This window comes from Monopterus albus, unplaced genomic scaffold (genome assembly GCF_001952655.1).
Source record: "Monopterus albus unplaced genomic scaffold, M_albus_1.0 scaffold6.1, whole genome shotgun sequence".
In the NCBI taxonomy this organism is placed as follows: Eukaryota; Metazoa; Chordata; class Actinopteri; order Synbranchiformes; family Synbranchidae; genus Monopterus; species Monopterus albus.
Window position 1 is genome coordinate 2501998 of NW_018127886.1, and position 25286 is coordinate 2527283.

Consider the following 25286-nt stretch of genomic DNA (forward strand, 5'->3'; position numbering starts at 1 on the left):
CTGTAGGGTGGATCAGGTGACCCTGAGCCTATATTTTTATTTTATTAATACAGAGACTCACAATTTTAAGATGTGTCCCTCATCTTATTACACCTGCCAAGAAACTGAAATGGTGCCTTGATCTCTGCTCTCTGCCTTCATTCTACCTGTGAGTATCACAGGCAGTAGTTTGACAGAAAAGCATTACAAAGATTCCTTAGAACTAAAGTACTAGCACAGTGATGCAAACCACAGGTAGTTGATAAAATATTTTGAATTTAGCAGTCACCAGCCACATCGACCTGATCAGTGTTTGATTGTTGTGTCTTGTTGCTTTTCTTCTTTTGTCTCTCCTCTATCCACTCACCCCAACCGGTCGAGGCAGAAGGCCGCCCACCAAGAGCCGGGGTTTGTCGGAGGTTTCTTCAGTTAAAGGAAGTTTTTCCTCCCCAGTGTCGCCAAGTGCTTGCTCAAGGGGGATTTGTTGGGTTTTCCCTATGTAATAATATTGATAACAGTAAGGTCTAGACCTTACTTTGTAAAGTGTCCTGAGATGACTTTTGTTGTGATTTGGCATTATACAAATAAAATTTGATTTGATTTGATTTGACAGGTGAGCAGAGAAACCTCAAGTCAGCGATCACAGTGCTCATTAATCATGATGCAACAAAATCAGCCAGTAATGAAGACGGCGGTTTAGTAAACAGCTGTTCATTAAACAGTACACAAACTTACAGAAATGTGACCTTTGACACAATGAACTCACTGGAAAGTCAATTTTCCAAGTGTGAGTGAAGTTCCCAATTGCAATCAGATCTACCATCTTTTCAGATAATGCAGACATCGTTTTGTTTTATATTTTAAGATTTTATTTAAACATTGACATTAGAAGTTTCTTATCGTTTCTTATCATTAAATAACTCTGTCTACCTTGAACCACCCCCAAAATAAATTCCTGGTTATGCCCCTGGAGGAGGCAAAGGAGCAGGACAGTGTGTATGGCCAGTTATCACTACTGTACTTATCACTTTCTGTGTTTAAACATCTTGACCCCACTGTGCACATGCTTTCCAGTCAGAAATGTTCTGTCTTGAGTGATAACACACAGAATTGTGCTCGTTTTGGTCTATATTAGGCTGAAAGAAACAGAGTGGATTCTGATTTGTAAGTACCCTGACACATTAAGAACTTCTTTTGTAACTTTCCTTCTTGTCTTTTCCTTTTAGCTGTCATCCTTAAAACAACATTTTATTCATTAAGTTAAATATTTAAATTCTTCCACAGGTTTACTTGTACATCCTGTATATCCTAACTTTATCCAACATGACATGTCTTTATTGAAGAAGTCACTATTTTGTCACTGGCTGTGGGCCTCCAAGAATTTAACAGTATAAACATCTCATTCCTGTGCCTGAAGCAGAGAACCCTGCAAAGAGTAGGCTCAAGATTACAGCCTTGCAGCTCCCTGACCACATGGAAACCATGATTGTAGACCTGAGGTGTATATATAGCAGCAGACCACTCCTTACTGTTGTGTATTGTGAATGGATGTACGCCCTCGCCCTAAAGTCTGCACCACTGAATGTAGAGAATCACGGCTAAATTATACACTACACACAACGCTTGGCACTGATGTTGTCATGTGTCTGTCCTATCAGTCTTTAGCAAAAAGAAAAGACTAAAAATGGCTTGGTATCACGACACAAAAAAACACAGCAAATGTGTAACATGCAAGTTGCTCATGGGTAAAATGTATCATCAAACTATCATTATGGGTTTAGAAATAAACTACACCATATGGACAAACAGATGAAACCTATCTCTCTTGCTTCACAACATTTCTTGTGCTGTGTGCTGGGCTCTTGTACTGAAGTGATTATTGCTTCTACTGATGCTAAACTGTCTTCAAACAAATTAAATTCCAACAGGATCAAACTGCCAACAACACAGCCCAAACAAACGCATCACATCTTCCTGTGTCAGAACCTTCTTTCTACAGAGTAAAGGGCACAGAAAGCTCTCCAGCACCTTTTTCATACAATTAGGTGAGAAAGGTGTATTTATATAAAAAGCAAAATACAGCATATTCAATGGAGGGATTTTGGATGGGGTGGCCAGGCTGGGGCACAGGCTCAGCGTGGGGTGGCACATTTGAAATACATGTACAAGTAAATTAAACCCCTACTTGTATGAAATAATAAACCATACATTATTAAGAATCAAATTATTTTGTGTAAAAATGAGACACACAGTGCTTTCTTTAGCTAACTGGCTCTGCCCATGGGGATATCAAGAAAAAAAAAATACTGTGCAGGGTTAATTTACTGGTTCTGTACCTCTGAGTTGAAGCGGATCTGGCAGACATTACAGGAGATGACTGGCCTTTTGGTCTTGACCAAAGGAACTCCAAAGGTGTGATTGATCACTGCCTTCTGCACTGGGTCCATCTGAGAAAAAGAGACAAGAGAAGACAGTGAGAAACAAGAGTGAGAATAGTAGAGCTCTGTGAGTCATAACTCACTTTACAATTCTATGCTCCTGAAGTCCTGGTTCTACTAGTTGACAAGCCAGTCCATCATAATATGTGGCTGTGCTATATTGTACTCACTACACCTGATGAAAGAGGCCAATGTGGAGTAGCGAGGCCAGCAGTTTTTACTGCCCAAGAGACTAAATCTAAAATGATCAGAGGTGGATCAATTGCACAGACGTGAGCATTTACAGCATCTATTCTGTGTTTACAGTATGTCTGTGTTTATAATCAGCCTGGTCTTGAGTGTTGACAGTGTGTTGCTACAACTGAGACACCTGTTGCATTCCACCCAAGCTTAGGTTTCTGATCCAGACCAGGGTTTAGCTTCATACTGTCCTAGTGCAAATTGTTTCAGCTTGAACATTCATCATCTCTGTGGTGTTCAGCACCTTGTATATATTTAACTAACTTATCTAAGCATTTTAGTGGCTAAGCTTTCCACTTAAACTCTGTCCTAGACACAAAAGACCCTGCCTGCACTGATCCAAAAGGGCTCCATACCAATTATTTATCTGTGTTTAAAGCTGAAATTATCTAGCAATCACTGTTAATTGACATTAGCATTAGGCTAAAGTCAATGGCTGGTGTGGATTTCCATTACAAAAAAACTTTCAGGCGCTGTCAGCAAATAAAGCAAACAATATTTATACTATGATGTGGCACTGTATGGATATGATGATGTGTGTTTTGAATTCATAAGGCAGTAAGGGAATGTTCCAGAGTGTCCTCCAAGTCTGATGCAAGCCTGTTAGTTTAGAGAACCCAACAGACTCTAAATGACTCAATTTGGCTCGTCGCTACATTTAATTTGGCTAATCACCAAGCTTTCCCTTAAGATTTCTTACACCCAGAGCAATACTGTAGTTTCATCTAATGTATAAAGGCTCAATTCTTCAGCTTGAGGAGTGACAGAGAGAAGGCTGAAATGAATATGCTCTTACAGTAAGTCAAGCTCAAACTGTTTGAATTTCTGGACAGTGCTTGTTACTTGGAAACTCCAAAGAAACAGTGTAAACACTGAAAGAACGGAATGAGGAGGAGGCCTGAGACATTTAACTGGGTGACAGGAAGAAACAGAAACACACCATCTGGAGGAATGAATGAGTGAGGGAGTAGGAGAAGAAAATGAATTAGGGTAGATAGAAGGAGAAAGGAAGGGAGAGGAGAAACGAGGATGAGTCCAAAGGGGGGGGGGAATAGGTCCAGGCTGGCCAGCCTCACATTGCACATTCTTATCTCATTTAGCTTTTTTTCCCCCATACTCCACGTTCCACAGCTTTCTCTAGTTCTCTCCCAGAAACAGCCTAAAGTAGGCTTTGCTGGTGCTGCTGCTGCTGCTGCTGCTGTGAATTCCATTGGATATAGGGGGGGTGGATATGGAGCAGTGATGATAGAAGATGATAATGATCTGAACAACTGCAACAATAGCTCAGCAGTGACGATGCATTAGCCAGCTGAAACCTACAAATTGACTACTTTAATACAAAGACTGCAATAAAAAACCCATTTACTGTATATTAGCAGTCAACTCAGAATTTGGGTGTCCATGTTGTGACCCACAGACAATTTAGCAAGAGGCTGAACAGGCCTGGTACAGTAACTGTGCATGTGAATCATGAGCTTCTCACCCAGCCAGTCATTCGAGTATTCTGTGTGTAGGTCAGCTCTGATCCATCCAGTTGATTCAGCTGTTATAAACACTGTTGAGCTGCCAGTAAGATTTTTGGATAGCATCTCACATGGCTTTTAACCAGAATTCTCTCCAAAATGTCCTCACAAACTATGAGCAAAGCTTAGTGATATAACTTAAGCAGGACTTTCCAAAACTCACTCAGTCACTGTAACCAATTGTAAGAGAATCAGTTATGGTACAGTATTTCAAACTGGCAGTGTTTTCTGGATTATCACCGTATGATAAAACCCATTCTCTCTCTAAAAGTAAATAACATAAAGTGTCATCTTGATTAATAACATTCAACTAAGTGAGTTCATGTCAGTTGGAGTATGGAGCTGTTTTAATGTGGTAAGTGCTCTGGCAGATGTAAGTAAACCACACAGACCACTGATTTCAACATCACTCAGAAACCATGTCAACTGCTCCACTGGGCCTTAAAACACAATGCCTTTGTTACCACAAATCTTCTTCTGAAGAGAAACAGCTCAAAGAGGAGCCAAGCATCTCCCGGCACTGCACAACAGCATGCATGCAAATTTGTCAACATCTATTGTGGGATTTTTTTTTTAACTTTCTTTTTCTCACTTCTCGCTACTCTTTATTTTTTTTACTTTCATCCTTTCTGCTTCTTCTAATACTGTTGTATGTTTCCTGCAAACAAAATATTTGGAAGAGCAACAAGGAATGCGCTGCTCCACGACTCTCGGTGGGACCACTCAGGCACTCACAATGTAGTCCGCACTTTGCCAGATATAAACAGCCTCTGAAGCGCTCAAGTTCTTTTGTGCCCAGATTGAGACACAGTTGAGTGAAAAACAAAAAGCTCCAAGAACTTATTGTACGTACTCACCTTCTTCTCCTCTGTATCTGTAGAATCTTGGAGCTGCATCGATCCTTCTGTGTGTGTCTTGCTGGCCGAGGTGTGTGTTTCGGTTTCAGCATGTGTGACACTGAGAGTGTGTGTTGCACCTATCACACTCATTCAGCCTCCTTGTTGGTTGTCAATGTTGAATACAAACTAACTCACTAAAAAAAAGGGCTTGTGCCTAGTGATGCATTGCCAGCTAAGAATTCTTTGCGTTTCTGGCTTTGGCACATTCTCTGCTTCACTTTGAGATGCAGAGTGTCTGCTGTAAGGAATTTCTCAAATCTCTCCTTTACACTTTTTTGTTGTTTCACTGAAACATCATCTAGCAAGTGTCTATTCCTATTGTTCAGGCTTCACCTCCTGTCTTCTGGGCTGCTTTCTCTCTCTCTCCGCCTCATGCTTCCCTGTAGTGTTTCCCTTGCTCTGCTTTCTAGATTTCTCCTCCCCTTCTCTCTCTCTCTCTCTCTCTCTCTCTCTCTCCCACTTTTTCATGCATTCTCAGTATGTCCAGATGCAGCCAGGATTGTGTGCCCCACTTTCAGCTCTCTCCCTTCACCCTAAGTTCACACCATCTATCAAATCGCATCATCATCATCATCAATCAGTGGAGTTTTTGCCCTGCCCTCTAATTCCTGCAAGTACACATAAATACATAAAATATTCTTTCCTTTTGTGTGATGCCATTGAGCCAGATTTTATTATGTTTAAGAGCCGATAAATCCCCATGAGGAACTGGACAAAACATACTCTAAATAGTTACACATTTTGATCAGTCAGGCTCAGTTTGAAACTTGTAGAGGCAACAAGTATGATGTCATTCAAGTGTGGGAAGATTCGTAACAGAACAGAAGTGCTGTGAATGATGATCTATGGAGAGATAGTTGTTTGGGAGGAGGGTAAAAAAAAAAAGAGATGAACGCAATGTGGACAGCAGGTAAGATCCAACAAGTGCACGCAGCTTTGAATGATAAGACATTCATCGGAAGGTCCGGTCTTTGACTGAACAAGTCCACATGAAGGCAGATAGCTCAGCTCCTAGGTGTGTGAGTGTGCATCTATGTCAGGACCAGCTGCTGCAGATAAATAATTCAGCCTCATGACTGTCTAGAGGCACATCGGGCGAGACAGTCAGGTAGAAGACAAATCACATTAGAGGACTATTAAAACTGTATATGGCTTTAGGGAAGGCCATTCTTCTGCTGCGGGGCTAATAAGCCTCAATATGTCATTACGACTATACAAACTCAGCAAAGATCACTTATTAAGAAAAAATGATAGAACAACTAGCTGTCAGCTCAGTGCAGGAACATTTTTCAGTATTATTGCTGCTGTAATGCTTTGTCTTCAAGGTAATATTGTGCATATTAATATTTATAACAGTGCAGGCAAAGACTAGAAAGCATCTAATACGCTAGAAATTTTATCTTTAATGTCAAATAATTGTGGAGTTCAACCTCCATTCATAGTTACATGAAAGAAATGTGACCCAAGCAGACTAACATTCTCTGCCTCTTTAAGCATTCTTGGTTCTAAAAGCAAGCAAGTAAACAAGCCATGAAATATAGTCAGCGATGTAAACAGAACTGCAACACTTACTTTCTTACTCTAGGTCTCCATGTAGAAATTTACTCAACTATACAACACTAAATTAAACATGAAAATGTGTGTTGGAAAGCCAAGGGCCGCAACGTCCTCCATAGGAACACACAGCTAGAGAACAAAGACAGAGACTTCATTAACAATTGAGGTTGTGTGTTTTATTCCTGCTTTTTTAATGATCAAAAATGTATTTTCCTGAAGCTATGTTATGCATAATGCAGACAAACCAGCTGTCTGTGAACTATACTTCAGGCACCACTTCCTCTTCCCCTCTTACTGTACTACCAGGTTGAGGGTGTCTTTTCTCCCTTGTTTTTAATGCAATGCAGTAAAAGCAGTAAAGTCCTGCCCATATCTATGTGCCAGTATGCAGTGGAGCTATAAGGTCAGATTGTCCTCCAAGCCTCTCCTATGGCCCCACCTCCTGGACACAGGGCTGTAAAACACCACTCAGGGCTGACTCTTGGTCATTAACATTCACAGCGGCTCTGTGGACCTTCAGACGTAGTTAATGTTCTGAGAAGGAACATGGGGAGTAGAGGGATGTTACCGAATGAGGGAGAGAGAGAGTGCTGCAGAGGAAGTGAGACACAATGAAGAAAGAACAGGCAAGAATGATTTCACAGCTGTGCTATCAGTTGAGTGGAAACTGAGAGCCTCCATAATTTCACTATCGATATTAATTTACGTCTGCTGGGTGCACTGCAGTTTTAACACCAGTAGGAATGCGTCCACTTATGTCATGGCCTGTGGAGAGCTTTTAAAATGACTGTATTGTTAAAATGTAGTGTCTGGACTCCTGTTACAGTACTATCAATGTAGGACTACACGTAATCTGATAAAGCACAAAGTAGGCAGATATTTCCAATCAGTGACAGGGGATTGCCATGTTGCACCTTTGCAAAATGCAAACAATTTATACTAGGCTGACACATGCAGAGAATAACACTGTTGCAAACATGGTTCAGGAATAGCACTGCCCCACATACAGTACATTAAAAGATCACTGATTTTACATGTTGCTGATGAGAAATGTGTTGATTTTCCCTGACTGAGTCCAGAGGAGAGGGCGGCACAGTATGCTAAGTTGATGAAATGCTAAATGTCTCTAAAAGGACAATGTTAGTTGGGGCCTGGGGAACAAAATACCACATCAAACAAAATGTGGTGTTTGAAATACATAGGTATAAGGATGGCCTTCAAACTGCTCTTTAATTCTCAGGGCTCTGATTTAAGGAATTGGACCAAGGATGTGTACATGAATTAATATAAGCACACCACACTTCCCTTACAGAGCTGCCTGCCTAACGCAGAATAGTGGGCATAAGGATAATTCGTTGACTTAAAGACACACTCATAGTGTTTCCTTATTGTAAAAGACTGCAGTGTGTGTGTGTGTGTGTGTGTGTCTTTGTTTGTGTATCTACATCAACTCTCACCGTGTTGAAGCTGTGAAAGAGGCTCATGCTGTGTGGAGGTGGGGGGGTCTCCACAGGGAACTGTAGAAAGGGCTTTATGTCCAGGTGGGGCTGGATCACCGTGGGGGTCCGCAAGAACGTTGGCACGGCTGCCCCAGCCCTGTTTATGCCTCCTGCACACAAAAAAGATAAACAGATACATAAATATACAATCCACTGTATTATTACTCATATGTGTTTTTGTGTTTGTTTTGGCAATGTAAGATAAGTGTACTGGGAATAATTATCTTATGAAGTATAAAACTAAAAGAGAGTGACAGATAGGAAAAACAAAATGTGTAGCTCATTACAGACTGTGTGCTGTTGCTTCCTGGAAAGTGCTACTGAATTCCAAAAAGCACAATGAGACATAATTGCACTGCAGAAGCAATTGTTTAACTAGGCAATTGTTTGACAGAGCAAAGTTATGTGGCACCCCAGTGGAACATGCAACCTCTAAACTGTGAAGAAAAAGCTGCATTTGGGTCATTAAGGATGGGCCAGTCATTGCCTTGGACAGTCATTCTTGTTGCCCTGACAAGTGTTGGGGCAAACGCTGTGATCCTGAAGATTTTGTGACTTTTTAGAATTTACATTATAATAAAACATTCACATGAAATGAAGCATGAATGTCACAGAGAAGAAAAGAATGCCACATAGCATTCCTCTTATCCACCTGCCTGCCAGCCTCCTCTCCTCTCCTCTCCAGGGAGACATCTGCAGCTTGATGATAATGAGTTTCATTGCAGTGCACGTAGTTTTATGTCATCCTGACTCATTCACCAGAGTTGGATCACTTGGTTGTGTCTAATTATTGAATGAATGAGTTATAGACTGTCTCCTCTACTCATGGCTGAGACATGCTCCCTGACTTTGACTGGATCCAACATACTGTCAGACCGAATTTTCACAGGAACTAAAAAACACAGTTACTTGTGAACAGCTGTATAAAGGTACTACGTATACATACACGCATCTGTGCACTATGTCAATGTTTAATTCTCTTACAAAAGCATGCAAGGCTGACATAATGATACACAGCTCCCTAGTCTCATTGTTGCTCCCATTTGCCATCTCTTCCTCTCCACATTATCCCCCCTTGTCTCCTCTTTAACCTTTGTCAAGGATGATAGTGATGGAGCCCACACAGCAAAACTCAAGCTCTTATATTAAGCCTCTTAACATCCACGACTGGATTTCTGTGCTTTCAAATTCCCCTGAGACTTAAAGCTCTGCCGCTCTCCTTCCTGGGATTTCTTTAAGCTACTCTCTCACTCTGTTATTTGCTGTCCCTTGCTTCCTACTGCAATTCCTTTCTACCTGCCTCCACACTTTCACATGGTAACTTGAGCATTATTGCCTCTGCATTCCCACCGAGCTTTATGTCAACTGAATGTGATCAGACAAAATAATATGACTGTCGCATGGAGAAATGTGATATTAGCAGATGCAGTCTACAAAGTCAGGATTAAAGAGAGTGGGACAGATAGAGAAAGAGAGAGAGAGATTGACTTTGTCAGACTGAGTGAAAGTGCTGTCTCAGCTGAAGCACAGCTGCCTTCTGCTGCACATCTGTGGGGCTCAAGGTGGAGCAGATTGCTTCATTACCTCTAGTCAGGCACGTCTTCCACTAAATATACACACATGTACAATATGAATGCACATGCTTGTGCTGAGACATGGCTATTCTTACACCATCAGGAACATGCTTGTGACCTTGCACCTATCGATTTTCCAGTCAGTGGACAGTTTTTGTCTCATCATCACAAGCTAGCTCAGCAGTCTTCAACTCTCCACTAGCAGATTAAAGCATTTGTGTTTATGTTTCGGTATTAATACTGAGAAGTGATGTGTTTTTGTGTGCTATTCCAAATGTCAAAGTCACACATTCGTTTAAGTCTGCACAGTCACCAGTTTCTCAGAAAAGTCCCTGAAGTACAAATGTTCAGTTTCCTCAGGCAGTCTTTTAAACCAAGGTCCTTCTAGATACTAGTGAATGTTTCTCTTCCACTTCTGCCTCCTTTCCTAACATAGGCCATTCCTCATTTGGGGCTGCGCCACTAACAATTTGATGTATACATTAACTCTTGACTGCATTTATTGTGAATTTATGCCACACTGATACATGGCCTTGCGTCTGTGGCTCTTTTTATGTGTGTATTCTTTGAAAGAGCAACACTGTTAGCTGAAGTTGCACAGTAGTAATGTTTGCAGCTCCCCAGTGAGTCTGCACTTGAACATGGAGACTGTTACTGACAGTAGGTCATCCAGCCTCTGGCAGGCAAACAGATGGGCTGACCAGAGAACAGAAAGTGTCTCTGCAGCAGCAGGAGGAACTGAAATCTGAGGAAGTGAATGGAGCTGAGGACCAGACAGGAGTGAGAGGAACAGTTGTCCTTGGAGCAAAGACAGTCCCATCAGAGATGTTTGCATGTGTGTTTGTCAATGCGCCTACATCAGAGTGTGGCTGCTTTCTTCTCCTAGTGTATAATTACACCATTCGTTTAAACCTCCCTTTTGGGACCTTCTCACAGTGTAGATCGAACAAATCACTGTATGAGTGTGCATGTGTGACTTGCACAAATGTGTTTATGCAATGTGTATGAATAAATGTTTGTATGTGGTTTCATCAGGAACTATTTTGCACAAGTTGATGAATTGTTGTGTAACCAAATAAGACAACAACATGACATAATAAAACCGCAGCATGCCACAGAAAAGCACTACTGTGCACACACCATACATACGGCAACACTCGTGCTGAATGGTTCCTTTTGATTATTAAACACTACAAGCAAGTGATATAACCTTCGGCTTCCGGTAATTGCGATGGGAATAATTATGGACAGAAATGATCAATAATAAGTACAGAAAATAAGTAAAGCTAAAGGTAATCACTGCAAGTAGAAGTAAATGAGGACAACGAGTGTCTTGTGTCTGTGTGTATTGACATATTTCATCCCTCTGTTCTCCCTGTTGGCTTTTGGAGCTTGATTTGTCTGAATGTGATACACGGTGACAGACACGCCAGTCTGGAAGAGCTGAGAGGACTTGAGGACTCAGACAGCAATTTGGATGTAGTTAAACCCTTTGACATGCCAGGAATCCTACCAGGCTCTGGGGGACGGGCATCAGAATCTGTGGGACGCCGCCAGAAGCCATAAGAATGAAAACATTTATGGTGATCATTTTGATTTAAATTCAGATTATGGCTAGAGTAAGAGTTTGGGTTAAGCACGAGGGCCAGTGAATACATAATAATGGTCCTTTCTAATATAAAAGTGTGTGTGTGTGTGTGTGTGTGTGTGTGTGTAAGTACAGACACTTAAACAAAACTTAGGCAAAGGAGTATGCTCATATTGTTGTTACACATATACAGATAACAGTGAGAAAGCCAGATTTAAAGTAGAAAAACAGGCTATATGGAGCTGGAAGCAGAGGAGAAAGAGTTAAGCATAAAAACTGGTGCAGTATAAACAAAGGGGGTAATTATGAGAGGTGAAAAATAGAGAGCAGGAAAAAGAAAGATCAAAGGCGAAAGGGACTGATTCTGTTATTTGGAATAATTCGCCAGGCTGCGTGGGCCTGATAAATTTACTACTGGCCACATCTCCACCTCCGCTCTGGAAATACACAAACACACATGTACAGTATATACGCACACATTCAAACAATTCAATGCTCTCTAATCCAGTTTCTCTATGGGCCATATTTATTTCCCTAAGTTCATTTGTGTATGTTGACGGAGGATCATAGTGTTTTCATACAGTTTGTGTTTTGTGTTTCCTCAGCTTTTCCCACCTCATGCAGTAATTATGATGTGATGCAGTATGGTAAATGGTCTTATACTTGTATAGCGCCTTTCTATGCTTTTACAGCACACTCAAAGCACTTTCACATTATTCGGCCATTCGCACTCCCAAGCACTCACGCATTCACACGCCGGTGACATCACCGGGAGTAACTGGGGGTTCAGTGTCTTGCTCAAGGACACCTCAACATGTTGACTGGACAAGCTGGGAATTGAACCGCTAATCCTCCGGTTAGGAAATGACCCGCACTACCTCCTGAGCCACAGCCGCCCCCAGTATCATAATTACAGTGAAAACAAAGGCTCATAAATTAGTCCAGGCTGACAGATAACCACATAATCAATCAGTCAATCAAATGAAGTTAAAAAAATATTATTTAAAGACGGTTCTTTAGATGAAATTATTTCAATAATACTATATAAGGTTATTATGTCCATGTGGGATTGCAGTGTTCACACAAGTGAACATCTAACTCTAGAAACTGATGGTAAAGGAGTGCTCTGTAATCATCATCAGGTGTTTTTCTTGCCCACACTGCAAGACAAAAAGCTGCATCTAGAATCTAGGTTAAGAGAGTGATTTCATGTCTTGAGATTATCTAATAGGTTGTGTAGGTTGTGCCACACTGTGTTCTGCTTTTTATCTCATGGATGTTGGGTGTATTCAAGACAGAATAATGAGCGCAGGGTAGCTGGCACAAGGCATGCTGGACAGGGACAGATGTGCCAGGGTTGTTGGCAGTAGAGCCAAGAAGAAGGTGGTGGTACCATTCAGGCTGCCAGCTTGACTTTCTGCCGACCCATAAAGCCAACATCCGTCATCCACATGGCTCAGAGGGGAGGGAGACATCAAGACTGCATACTTTACTATAATAAGTACCGGTGACTTTTGATGCTGTAATATTACCAAGTCCTCTACTGCTAAGGTTGAGTGCATTTGTTAATATGGTGCCTGACTGGGATTAATGTAAAAAACATGACTATGCTTTTTTTTTGGCATCTCAGATTTTTGAGCCAACCAGCGGCTGTACTGATTAAACATGCAGTGTCTGCCTAGTGTGTCCTGTGCATGGAGATTTGCTGGCTCTAAATCTCAAGAAAACCTGCCCTCAGCTTATCTATACATTATTGAGAGAACTCTGAGTCAGTGAGGTGATTTAAAGAGACCGTGGGATCTGCACTAGAAGCTTCCCCAATATAACCCCAAACATCTTTCTCAACAGACAACACCAGTAAACCAGACTCATACGGTAAAAACACCTTTAGCAGTTTTTCTTTATTAGCAGTCTCACTGCACAGAGGATTGTGACTGTCTGCACACTGATATGGCAGACATACAAATATTTCACAACCACTGAGGAAGACAATTCTGGTAAAATGATTGGCTTATTATTATTATTATTACTCCAGAATCTGTGGTCAAGCAAATCTGTCTGATTTTTCTGTTATGTCCCTGCTGGTTATGGTTTCATACGTGTTATAACATGTGAAGGATGGCCGGACATCTGCCTGTTTGTCAAATTTCTTACCATCTCTCTCTCTCATTTGTTCCTTGCCTCTCTCATGATGAGCTCACTGTGTATTCTGTGTTGACCACAGCTGTGCCCAGGCCTATAGGAATAGCCAGTTCATTTCAGTGGTAGAGGCAGCATGATAGAGTGCAGACACGGGGTATGAGAAAAAGAGAAAGTGTGAAAATAAAAAGAAAGAAAATTTCATTCAGTATACCCTTCCAGTCTCAGGCCCAGCAGGACACTGTGCCTCCTTTTCAACCAACCACAAATGCAATCAACAGGATCACAGCCTGGCCAAAAGCCTTACTCAACAGCACCAAGAAAATAGCACACATGCATTAAGGTTGACAGATACATACACACATGGCAGACAAATGCATGGCTACACATATCAAAGACACAAGTATGTGCACACATGGTGTTCCAGTCCAGCTTGTTACATATAGAGGATTATCCAGTCAGGCCCATAAAAGGCAACATTCCTTTAACTCAAATGTCTCTCTAGCTTTGTAGCTGTGTGCATCATAGGGCAGTTAGCTTTGTTTTAAGTTTGCCTTCACACACACATACATAAAGTCCATGTTCATTTAAAGCGCTGGAATAGTCTGAAGCCATACCTGTCACCCCGAGATCCTGCAGCGTAGAGTGGAGTACAGGTCATTAACCCTGAGTGTTTGTGTGGCAGCTGTATCCTAAGCTGCTTAACTGCCTGGATGCTCCCTTCACAGACAGCTGTGGCAGCAGCATCCTTCCTCTAGATAGCTGCCTCGGCCTCTAGTAGGAATGAATTACTGAATAACTGGAGAAAGCACTGAGTGTAACATGCTCACACAGTCACTCAGTGAACCTTTCCATCTTCTTACCATCAAGTAAAACTCCCCAAAACCAGAGCACAGTGACTGTAAGTGACCACAAGAGTGTGCTACTGAGGCCATCTGTAAACTTTAGAGCAGCCGCTTCAAATATAGTCCCTGAAAAGGATTACGAAATATAAAAAATTGCTGGAATTGCTGGGGTTATGTGTTAATGGGAAAATTAATTAAAACTGGAACTTGTTTCACTGTCACAAATGCAAATGCAAGTTAGCCCCTCTGCATTCATGTTGCATGTTATGTAATGAAAGCTTAGGGACTGAGAAATGATACAGCAGTCTCTGCTCAAGACTACAGTATTAGTCAGAACATGTTTCATGTCCAAATATGCACAATGCAGTGAGACTAATGAACACACACATGCACGGACTCGTAAAACAACCTTGGATAGTGCAGTGTGCAGTAGTAAAAAATTGAGAGTTATCTAAATTGTTTATTAGTTAATACTGGCTTCGACTCTGAATAGTTTTGTTAGCATCAGTGCAGCCTAACTACACAGGCAACACGTTTGTATTTGTGCATTTTTTTGCATCAGTGGGAGGGTGTTAAACTTTCCCCTCTAATTACAGGTCTGTTAGATTATACCCAACCTACCCATTTGGAGAACAGCAATTTTACTAATTCCATTTTACTGTAAGGTACGAGTAAAGTACAGACTGCAGCACATATAATATTATTCTTTATGGCTAAAATGTCATGTCACAGCAATATGAGGGTCAAACAAAGAAGTCACAGCTTCCAAAACCATTCATCTCACATGCATATTTGACAGTTTTTGGTGCAAGGACAAACAATTATGGAGTTTATGACCCCTTCCTTTACAGCAGAGTTGCACTTTTCAAATTTGATCTGAACATCAATCCAAACACATTCATTTGAAGACCAGCTTCTTTTCCAGAAGAGGCCCACCTATAACATACAACACTAGACGCAAAAACACACACTTATACACAAACACTATACACATACTGTATATACATTAGCTAAAGCAGGGCAAACCTTCAGCCTTTCTTAAAGAGGAGTATCACACATAATGATAGAGTGGATGGGGTGGTAATGACACCCCAGTGAGATAATATGACAGTAGCAGGCCCCAAAAAGCCCCCCAAAAGATCCTACCTTGATCTCTCTTAAGTAGCTGAATCAGGGCTGGGAGGATTTAATTGTCAGTCTGTCTCTTTGGTCACAGAGGAGCTGACTGGGGATTCCAAGAAAAAGGTGTAGGAAGAAAGATGGGTGCTAAGGGAGGAGGCCTGATACAAAAATAACAGGATGGAATGAAGGTGAAGACAGTCTGCCTCCGATGCCTCTATCTACCTTGCCTACAACCCTCAAATACACGGTACAGAATACACACTAGGGCCAGTGCACGTGTTTGAGCCACAGAAGCAGATGAACACCCCTTTAATCCCGGAGATAAATCTCCCGCTGGCTCCTTTTCCAGCAGCAACTGAACTTTTAGAGTAGGTGCCTTGCTTTTGTGGGGGGAGGGATTGTTTGCTGGTACAACACACAAATACAGAGATGCAATTACACGGTTTCATACAGACAATGCACTTCACATATAGTGTAATTCTAAGTTGACAAGAACATCTAGTGCGCTGATCTCTCTGAAGTTGCTGTAGACATTTCAATCAGCTCTGCAAAGCCAGACCCTATGACTCAATAAGTTTCTTTTATTTTTCACACTAGAAGTGTATTATTTATCCATCCAAGGGCAGTGATCGTGGGATGGTAATATGATACAGCTCAATCCCCTCCCACATGACTAATATATTTGTCTTTGGTTCCACCTTAAATCAATGACAGCACTGATAGGGATGATACTTTAGGAGAGTAGCCTCATGCTGGGCTTCATGCTGCAACTTGCACCAGTCCATTCAGGACAAGAAAAGTTGGCTTAATGAAAATGTGCCTGAATTGGCCTCAGTCACATTACATTCCAATGTGATATTTATCTCTATAGCACCCAGTGTGATGAAAGCATACCATGTAATTATGTTTGAACTATAGCACAGACACAAAATGATTTTGCAGTGCAATGCTCAGCAAGAAGGCAGCCTTTGTTTGTGTGTGCATTTGTGTATGTATGTGTGTGTATAGTGATGAGGACTGTTTTGAGGTCAGTAATGACAGACAAATAACTGTCATGGCTAATGGGAGGCGACAGCCAGGGATGATGGGAACATAGAGAGAAAAGCACGGCTGACTTTGAAGACAAGGCATCCCGCACTGCAACAGTGTTCACACAGAGAGAGGGTCAAAATAAGAATGCAAAACAAACACAAAAATAGGCCCTACAGTATGTGCAAATACACAACCCTATGTGGCTACCATTATCAGGTCATATACTTACAATAATTCACTAAGTTTGATCTTTAGCCCTAATCCCGACTCTCATGGTAACATAGCTGACCCTTTTTTATTTAACCTTAATTTTAATGTAATCCTGGACCTTTAGAGGGGTGTTCCAACAAAATGTATCTTTTTTTGTATCAGTGTTGGACCTACCTTTTGCTATAACTCATTATTTAAATGCATTGTAAGTGCTGTGAACTGAAACTAAATATATAAGTTGCCATTGTCAGGTGACGAGTATTTGATACTCAAAAGATACATGTTTGCTGTATTTCCAAGACTGTCGTCCTGTATAATATGACAGTATTCGTCATTTGTGCCAGCTGGTGTGCGACTAGAGTCAAGTCCAGTCTTATTGCGATAGCTCAATATCACAAAGCACAAATTTGCCTCAAGGAATTTTATAGTCTGTACAGCATATGATACCCTCTGTCTTTAGACCCTCAAACTGGTAAGGGAAAAACTAACAAGTCCTCCAACCTACAGGACCTATATGGTTGTTTGTCCCTTCCCTCTTATATGACCCATAGGGCTGTCTCATTAAGTAGCAGAAGGAAATGCGACAGTTCATCAACATTAACAACAGTATGTTGCACTACCAAGCTTTCATGGAAACTAGGCTAGCTAGCAGAAAGCTAGTGGAACTCTGTCGTCTTGGAAACTATCATATATATGACCTTACAATTATGAAACAGTCACAGTTTTATTACGTTTTACAGCACAAACTGCTTGGTTAGGTCACGTTTACAAACAAAGATTTTAAAAACAAAGGACACACGCTGGAAAGGAACTTGGCTCTCCTAAAGGAAAGCCTTGTGTTTTCCTAATAAGATGTCGCGTTACATATTCCTTTCCTCCTGTCATAGTTATTATGGTCACTAGATGCTGCCAAACTATGACATGTAACATATCGTAGTAATAACCTGCTGGCACAAATGACGAATACTGTCATATTATACAGGACGGCAGTCTTGGAAAAACTACTAAAACCAATACTGCTATGGAAAAGAGTACACATAGACAAATGAAGAGACTAAAATGCCTTTACAGTTCCCATAATAAGCACAGATACATGTTTTGGTCAGTTGTAACTGCATAAAGCTCAACAGTTTCAGTGGTTTTAGTTATCACACCTTTTAATAGGGAATAATGTGCCTGTGTCATCCAGTGGCTAAAAAGACAAAAGGCTTCACAAAAGATTTCATATTCCATCCTTCCATCTCCTGTGTCCTCTTTTAAATTCTCTTTGTCTGCTTTCTTATTTTCTCAGGTTTCTATCTATTTATGCCATGTTTTTTTGTAATGAATGCTCCTCCCTTGGCCAGCGGCCAGTCAGGTTTGTAAGATGATCGCATGTTGTCCAGTGGAGGTGTGTCTGAATGTCGCTGCTGAGGGCAATGTCAGAGTCAGTGATGGATGAACTGATGGATTGGTATGGAGGAGGAGGAACCGGAGCGCTGCTTCGTTGTGTCTGCTGAAAGACAGTGATCCACAGCAGTGTAGGGAGATTAGACTTATGGTACTGGTAGAAAGAGGAACAAAATTGCTTTCTGTACATCAATGCACTGCAACAGGATCAGAGGGCTAAAGAGATATAGAGAGAAAAGCAGAAAAAGGAGAGGCAGCAAAAAGAGGACAAGGTGACGCCTCATCTGAAAAGGCAGCACATAGATCTTCTCCCACTTGTTACTTTCCACCCAGCCCCCACCCAAACCCACATTTCTTTGTCATCTCCTCCCCTTCTTCCCTTATTCAAGGTGGTGGTCACACACCCAGATGGAACAATACCCAGAAACTTTATTCCCATGCACCTCCCAGACACCTGTGCCCTCAGGTATGGAATTCTATCACTTAACCAGAAACAGGTGGATCAACCCAAATACTCTTCGGAGGAGAGCAACAATGGCAACAGATTCTCTCTGAGATTAGAGCCCTGCCTTAAGGGTAGAGAAAAGGATGAAGCATGGCATGGGGATGTGGGAATTTTAAAAAATGTACCTGTGCTCTGAGAAGAACACCCACTATAATATACTCCTGTGCAGTGTTTGCCAGTTCATTTTATTGACTTCTATTCCCCAAGGAGGGTAGAGGGCAGTATGCTATGAGAGTGGGAAAGGAGACGTTATGTGGTTGAGGACCACTGCTTTCATTTCCGCCCTGCATTGTACTGTCTATGAATATGGAGTAGACTAACAAGCAGTGATGGAGCTTTCTGTTCATCCCTGGACAGTTCGACCACAGAGTACTGGTGACACTTTTGTTTAAGTCAGCATCCATCATCTCACCTGTAAAGAGGTAGCTAGGGAGGTGTACATGCTGTAAAAACAAGGCAAATCATGAAGAGGTTGACATCTGTAACTTAAAATACTGGGTCAACACTCAGTGTCAGCGTTGTTTAATTGAGACTTTATGAGTGAAAACACAGAAAAGATCTTTTCATAAAAATAAATTCTCCTGCCATTTTTTAACTTCATGAAAGAGGGAAATCTCCTTGAGCCCGACCTGAGCTCATGTGTCAAAGTAGAAAGCAGCAGTTTCCCTTTGTTGTCTTATACAGAGAAGGTAAATCGAGAACAAGCTTTTTTGCTTTTTCATACTGCCTCCCATGCCATCAAGTTCAGCTGAGGTGTATTCAGCATATTTTTACATGATAGTAGGTGATGCATTATTCAGTGAGCTCTGGCTGAGCTTAGCTATAATAAATCTCTGGGCTACAGTACAGACACATGGACATAAACCTGCTCACACACAAACTTGCATTATCCAGTGTTGATGCATGATGAATAAAAAGGAACTGAGTATCCATGAATCACACCTCCATGGAGAGATCTTAAACAAAGCATACCGTGGATGAAAGGAGCGCTGGGCTTTTGATATGCAATCCAAAGAACTGTGGTGATGAGGGTAATGAGGATATCAGTGCAATCCAAATCAGAGGTTTACCCCTGTGAAGCAAAACACCGCTGAAGTGAATGTTCTATCCTATACACAAATATTTTCCCAATTCACATCGACCTTACCCTAGGAATGGTCATTGACACGTTCATAACATAACATACATTAAGGGCAGCATGGACACCTGATAATGGGCAACACTGGTCTGCAGCTGGAGGGTCATAGTATCACATAGCCTCAAAGAAAATTAAAGAGGCCAGGTGTGTTTGAAATATTTATTGAATGGATCATTGAGTTTAATTATGGGAAAGCTACTTTTTGGACCCATACTTAAAAAAATGAAATGAGTGATACCTCTGCTCCATCAATTTTGGCCATTCTTTTTCCTATGAGATGACCTGCTTCATAGTAATAAAATACTAAACTACTGGAGTGCTTTTTGAAACAAGAGAGTTAAATGAGGATTTTAATACCACTTTCAAATCTGTCTGTTAAATAGAAGGGTACAGCCAGCAGCCTGTTAGCTTAGCGAAGCCATACTTCAAACAAGGGCAAGCAGCTACACTGGCTCTGCAAATGATAATAAAACTGCCTCCTAGCACAGCTAAAGATGATAATTAATGCATTATATCTAGTCTGTTTAATCCATATAAAAGAAGCACTGCACTGAGCAGCTGCCAGCAACCAGTGAAGATTGAAGGAAGTTATTGGTCACAGCCAGAAAAACGGTCTGACAAATAGTCCCCTGTAAAACAATGAATTGTAGATTTTCATTTAGGCTTCTTTATGGAATAAAAAATATATATATATCACATGTTAATTAGTGAGATGCTGGTAAGTGGATCTAATTAACCAGGACAGGATTTTTGTTTCCCCCTGTTCCCAGTCTTTGTGCTTAGTTAAAGTAAGCAACTGCTGGCTAGCCTCCAGAACATCAAACTAATAATTTAACAAATGGCTACCACTAAGTATTTACAGTATGCAGGAAATGTAGTATGTGTGTGACAAAGGCTAAACAATATAAAATCCTATAAAATCCTAAATAATTTCATGCAGGAGTGCACCATGGTTTTGATTGACCTGGAGATGACCTTGTGTTCTAACAATGAAGTGAAATAAACTACCTTAGCTATGTACTGTGTGTGTATGTGCCCCATATTTCCCATACTGTGGGGACTGAAACCTGTTTATACACTCACATTGTCAGGACTCAGCCTTCCTCGTGGGGACCAGAATGAATACAAACGTGTGTGCATGCCTGTGAAGGAGGCTTGGGGTACAGAGGATTTATTGGAGAATGAGAACAGAGGGAGAAAGGATGAAAAAGGTGGATAGGACCGAGTGCTGACTTGACATAATCTCTTTTTGTTTGTCAGATGATTCAGAGTCTGCACCCTCATGCATTCTATTCTCCACCCCCTCTTCCTCTTCGTTAGCACCCATCCCCCTCACCACCAGCGCCACCATTTGGTGGATTGGTGCGTCTGAAGAGAAAAGGGATGACAGATTAAAAAAGAAGGACGATGGTATAAGAAGTAATATATGTAAGAGAGCATGAAGAGAGAGTTCGGCACTAGAGTTGAGATGCTGATTGCCTTTGTAGCCTGGTCTTCACTGTTATGATTTTTTTTAATGAGTAATGCTGCCCTTCCCTTTGCCATACAGAGATCTGATTGAACCTGGTGTTTCATTAGCATGTTAAAGAGGCCCAGCTTCATCTGTGAGCCGCTGACAGACAGTGGATATCATCTCTGTAATTGCTCCGTATTCTAGAGCCAGAGACAGCCAGACAGAGAGATAGAGAGAAATGGAGAGACCGTAGGAGAAGGGGGGAAGCTGATGAAAGCTAGAAAAGCAGGACAGAGGGGGTGAACTGATGAGAAGAGCTGGTGGATCAAGGTACACCTCTGTATATCTCAATTTCATATGTTTGGGACCCCATGCACTCTGTCTGAATAAGATTGTTTTAAAGCTGCACTGAAAGCCCATGGTACTTATAAAAGCAGTTGCAGTGTTTTATAACAGAAGCACTGTATGCACAACGCTCTTACACAAGAAAATCAAGTTGCACAGATTTTACAACGACTAATGTGCAAGTATAAGCAAAGCACAGAGATTCTCTGTACTGCTGGTATTTTTGAGCAGAGATTGCCATGCACTGTAAGGACATGACAGTGGACTTGAAATCTTTATGTGACAGTTTGTGCTTTTTCTTTTTGCCAGCTCTGCACCACATCTCACCCCATGTCCTCTGCTCTCGTCCTACCTCTGTGTGCAGAACATTTTTTTCCCCCCCCCCCCCTCTGGTCTCTCCAACTCCTTACTCCTTCACATCTTGTTCATCCCCTGCATCACTGAGTGCCTCTCCTCCCTCTCCTCCCCCTCTCCCTCTTTTCCCCTTCTCCACTTGTTAAGCTGCATGATTAGTTTCTCACAAACTAATTTTCACAGTCAGAGCCTGGTGAACAAACAGTGTGGTGGAGAGGAGCTGCAGAGAAGATGGTTATCCTAACTCCGCATGCCATGCATCCAAAACTAGCCCCTGTTCCCCCTCTTTCCCCTTTGCTCTGTTCTCCTTTGCTCTCCTCTGACTATCTGATATGCACGCATACCCACAGCATTGTCAGTCTTGCGAATTAATATTGGACAGCAGCCCAGTGGTCCCATGGTGAGTGAGTGAGTGTGTATGGATGTGTGTATGTCTGTGTGTGAGTGCAGTGCCTGCGCATTTAAAATCCTAAGCAAACCAGGTGACAATAAAATATGTCGAGCCCAAAAAAGGTACGCATATTCTAAATCAGGAAAAGGGAAGTCTAAATAGTTCCCATGTGACACACATAGTTCTGAGTTTTTAGATTAAATACTTGTATAAAATAGTTTTTATTTTGTTGATGCTACAGTAATAGCAGGATTTATTTGAATGATGTGCAGTATTTCATCATTTGTGGTTCTCTGACACACATAAAGCTCTGCCTATTAGCTTTTAGTGCCAGAGAATCACTGGATATGCTTTATAAAAGAAAATATAGATTTTTAAGTTTAATTTTGTTTAAAGAGGTACAGAGCCTTTTGTGTAAAAAATCTAGGAAAACGTTCAACAATGCTGAAATGTTGTCAACAACAACAGAATATTCTGTAACTCTTAGTCAAAACAGGGACAAAATATATATTTAACACTTTGATCAAATTTAACATATTGATCATCTGCCAACAGTTTGACCTCACAGACCTTTTGCCATGGCAGAGATAACAAAAACTGGTTCTAAAGACAATTTGAGACCATATATGCTAATTTGTAAGTGTGCTACTGTATGTGTAGGTTATTTTATTATTTTACCTGGCATCACTAATTTAGTATAAAGGATAAAGTCGGTCATTTTCCTTTTACAAACGCTAGCGGACTGTAAATAAAGCAGAGAGCTTGCACAGCGATTTCACACATGCACAGTTGACTCTTGCTTACTTCAGATGCTGTAAACAGCTTTAGTTGTTTGGAGCTTTGAGGACAGCAATCTTATCAGTCTGTGGGTCAGTGCATATCACCCAGTGCATCGGTGTGTTTCACTGATGCGCTTTTAAGTGTTTTTGCACACAACAAAGGTTTATTACACAGATAAATCAGCTAATCCAGGCTAGAGACTGACAGCCATTAACACTAAGTAGAGGCAACTCATTGTTGGTTTTAGTCTCTGTATGGGGATTGTTGAAAATACTATTAATATAATTTAGAGGATATGCTCAGTGAAAACTGGAGGAATATCTGTTCAGTATCAATATCTGTCTTTCACAAGATATGCACAGAAGGGCACGGCAAGATGTTTCATTAAGGACACTGAGATCATTAAGAACAGCTACCTTGCTCTTGGCACATAAGGTGTGAAAGCCAGGTAGCAACACTTGTACTGTACATCTGTCCTATCTTTTGTCATGCTTTTGTGTTTGCATCCATTATTCATCCATCCATCTTCATCCGCTTTATCCGAGACCAGGTCACAGGGACAGTAGTCCTCCCAGACTTCCCTCTCCCAATTATAACCACGATTTTATAATGATTTTTTTTTTTTTCAAATATATAAAGTGCTAATGCAAAAGGTCTTGGCTTGGTGACAAAAATGCAAAGCACCTGCTGTATGTATCCAGCAGACTTACAAACATACAAATTTATGCACACATGCACTCCTCTCTACCCTCCAGGCATTCCTTGGTCCACTAACACACCATGAAATCTATAACACTCACAACACATTTACATGACATTACAGCTGCAGTGCTATAAAACTCAGCATCCACTGAGACGCACTGTCTGTGTGTGCATGTGTGTGTGCGTCTGTGTGTGCATGTTATAGCAAACCACAACAGGAGTTTCAGCGCTCATTTGCACTGTGATGATTGTTGAAAACATCGTTTTACCAATGGCCTGTAAAATGGATAATATTATGTGTACATGTGTGAAAATGAATTCAGCATTTGAGTTGAGACTATTTGAGTCTGATTGTCTGATTGCAATGATCTCCTGTGGTCTCCTGTGTGTTGCTTTGGGATTAGCATGGTAATCATGGAGCATGTTGACACACACTGTTAGTTAGATTGATGTGTTTGTTTGAGTGGTGCAGGGCCACACTGCTTACACTGACTGACTGCATTAGTGACCTGCTACTAATCTGAGACTTAATGGCTTTCCCAAATGATGTTGTTCCCATGCACAATGTTTTATTCAAATGCTCGCTGGGTCATACATAAAGTGTTGAGATCTATCACTGTTACTTTCACTTACATAAACACTCTGTACAAATCAATGTAGCTGTGTCTGAAGAGGTAGTTTATCACCTGCAGTTATCCTCCAAGTAACACCTTCTCTCATCTGTCTAGGATCGAGCAAATGGGACAAGTCAGAAGCGTTTTATATTCATTGAATATTGATGCAGGCCCTATGGCCAGTGCTGGCATATGTACATGTATTTGTTTATAAATGTGTCCAAGCAAGAGGAGAAAGAGGATCAGCCAGTTTTTATCTGTAACAATACAAACAGCCACAGGAAACAAGCAGAGTACTGTCTTTATCTCCATTCCACTCTGTACCTTTTGCCCAGTTGTTACTGAAAATGTGTGCAGTGCTAAACTGCATTGCACACATCAAATCTGCAGTTGTAGTATCATGATTCATTATGTTTATTGTTGGTTCTGTTTAAAGTTACTTTCCTCATTGTGTGTTCCCCCCTGTCATTTCACACCCAGCTCTTGTTGCCTGCATGCTTATGTTACCTGATCTGTGGATAATGACTTGCATCTTACTTGTGAATAAACATGGAAATTGGACTTTCATGTGTCAAGCTTTGCTGTCTGACATATGCTATAGCTCTTGAAGGGATTCTAGATTTGACCACAGTTTTATTCAGCTGTGGTATCAGAGGTCATGACGTTCTTTGTTGGGGTATGCGTGGCATGTGTAGCCAAAGTAGGAGTGATGTATGTGGTTTGCATGCTTGCACATGTTACTGTCATGTGTGTGTGAAGCCACTGACGCTGTGCTTTTTTGAAGCAGATAGTGTGCGTTCACATGCTAGCCGCTCTTTCACTGCTGCTAAAAGGACAGACAGATGTGATACTACAATGACAGTGACAAAAAAACCATTATGTAGCCTTTCCTGTTTCTGCCACGCGTGCTGCACATGTCCCATGCCTACCCCCCCTTTTACTCTGATTTCTCTCTCTCTCTCTTCATTCC

The 25286-nt window shown here is 41.2% G+C and overlaps 1 protein-coding gene across 1 annotated transcript in view; it reads right to left on the bottom strand.

The window, feature by feature from the left end:
* znf385a (zinc finger protein 385A) overlaps positions 1–25286 on the bottom strand; it is a 56810-nt gene that overhangs the window by 20936 nt on the left and 10588 nt on the right. The window contains exons 2-3 of the mRNA XM_020620074.1: positions 8094–8245; positions 2316–2426 (exon numbers count right to left, since the gene is read on the bottom strand). Of these exons, the coding sequence (XP_020475730.1) occupies positions 2316–2426; positions 8094–8245 (263 nt within the window). The remainder of the gene's footprint in view (positions 1–2315; positions 2427–8093; positions 8246–25286) is intronic.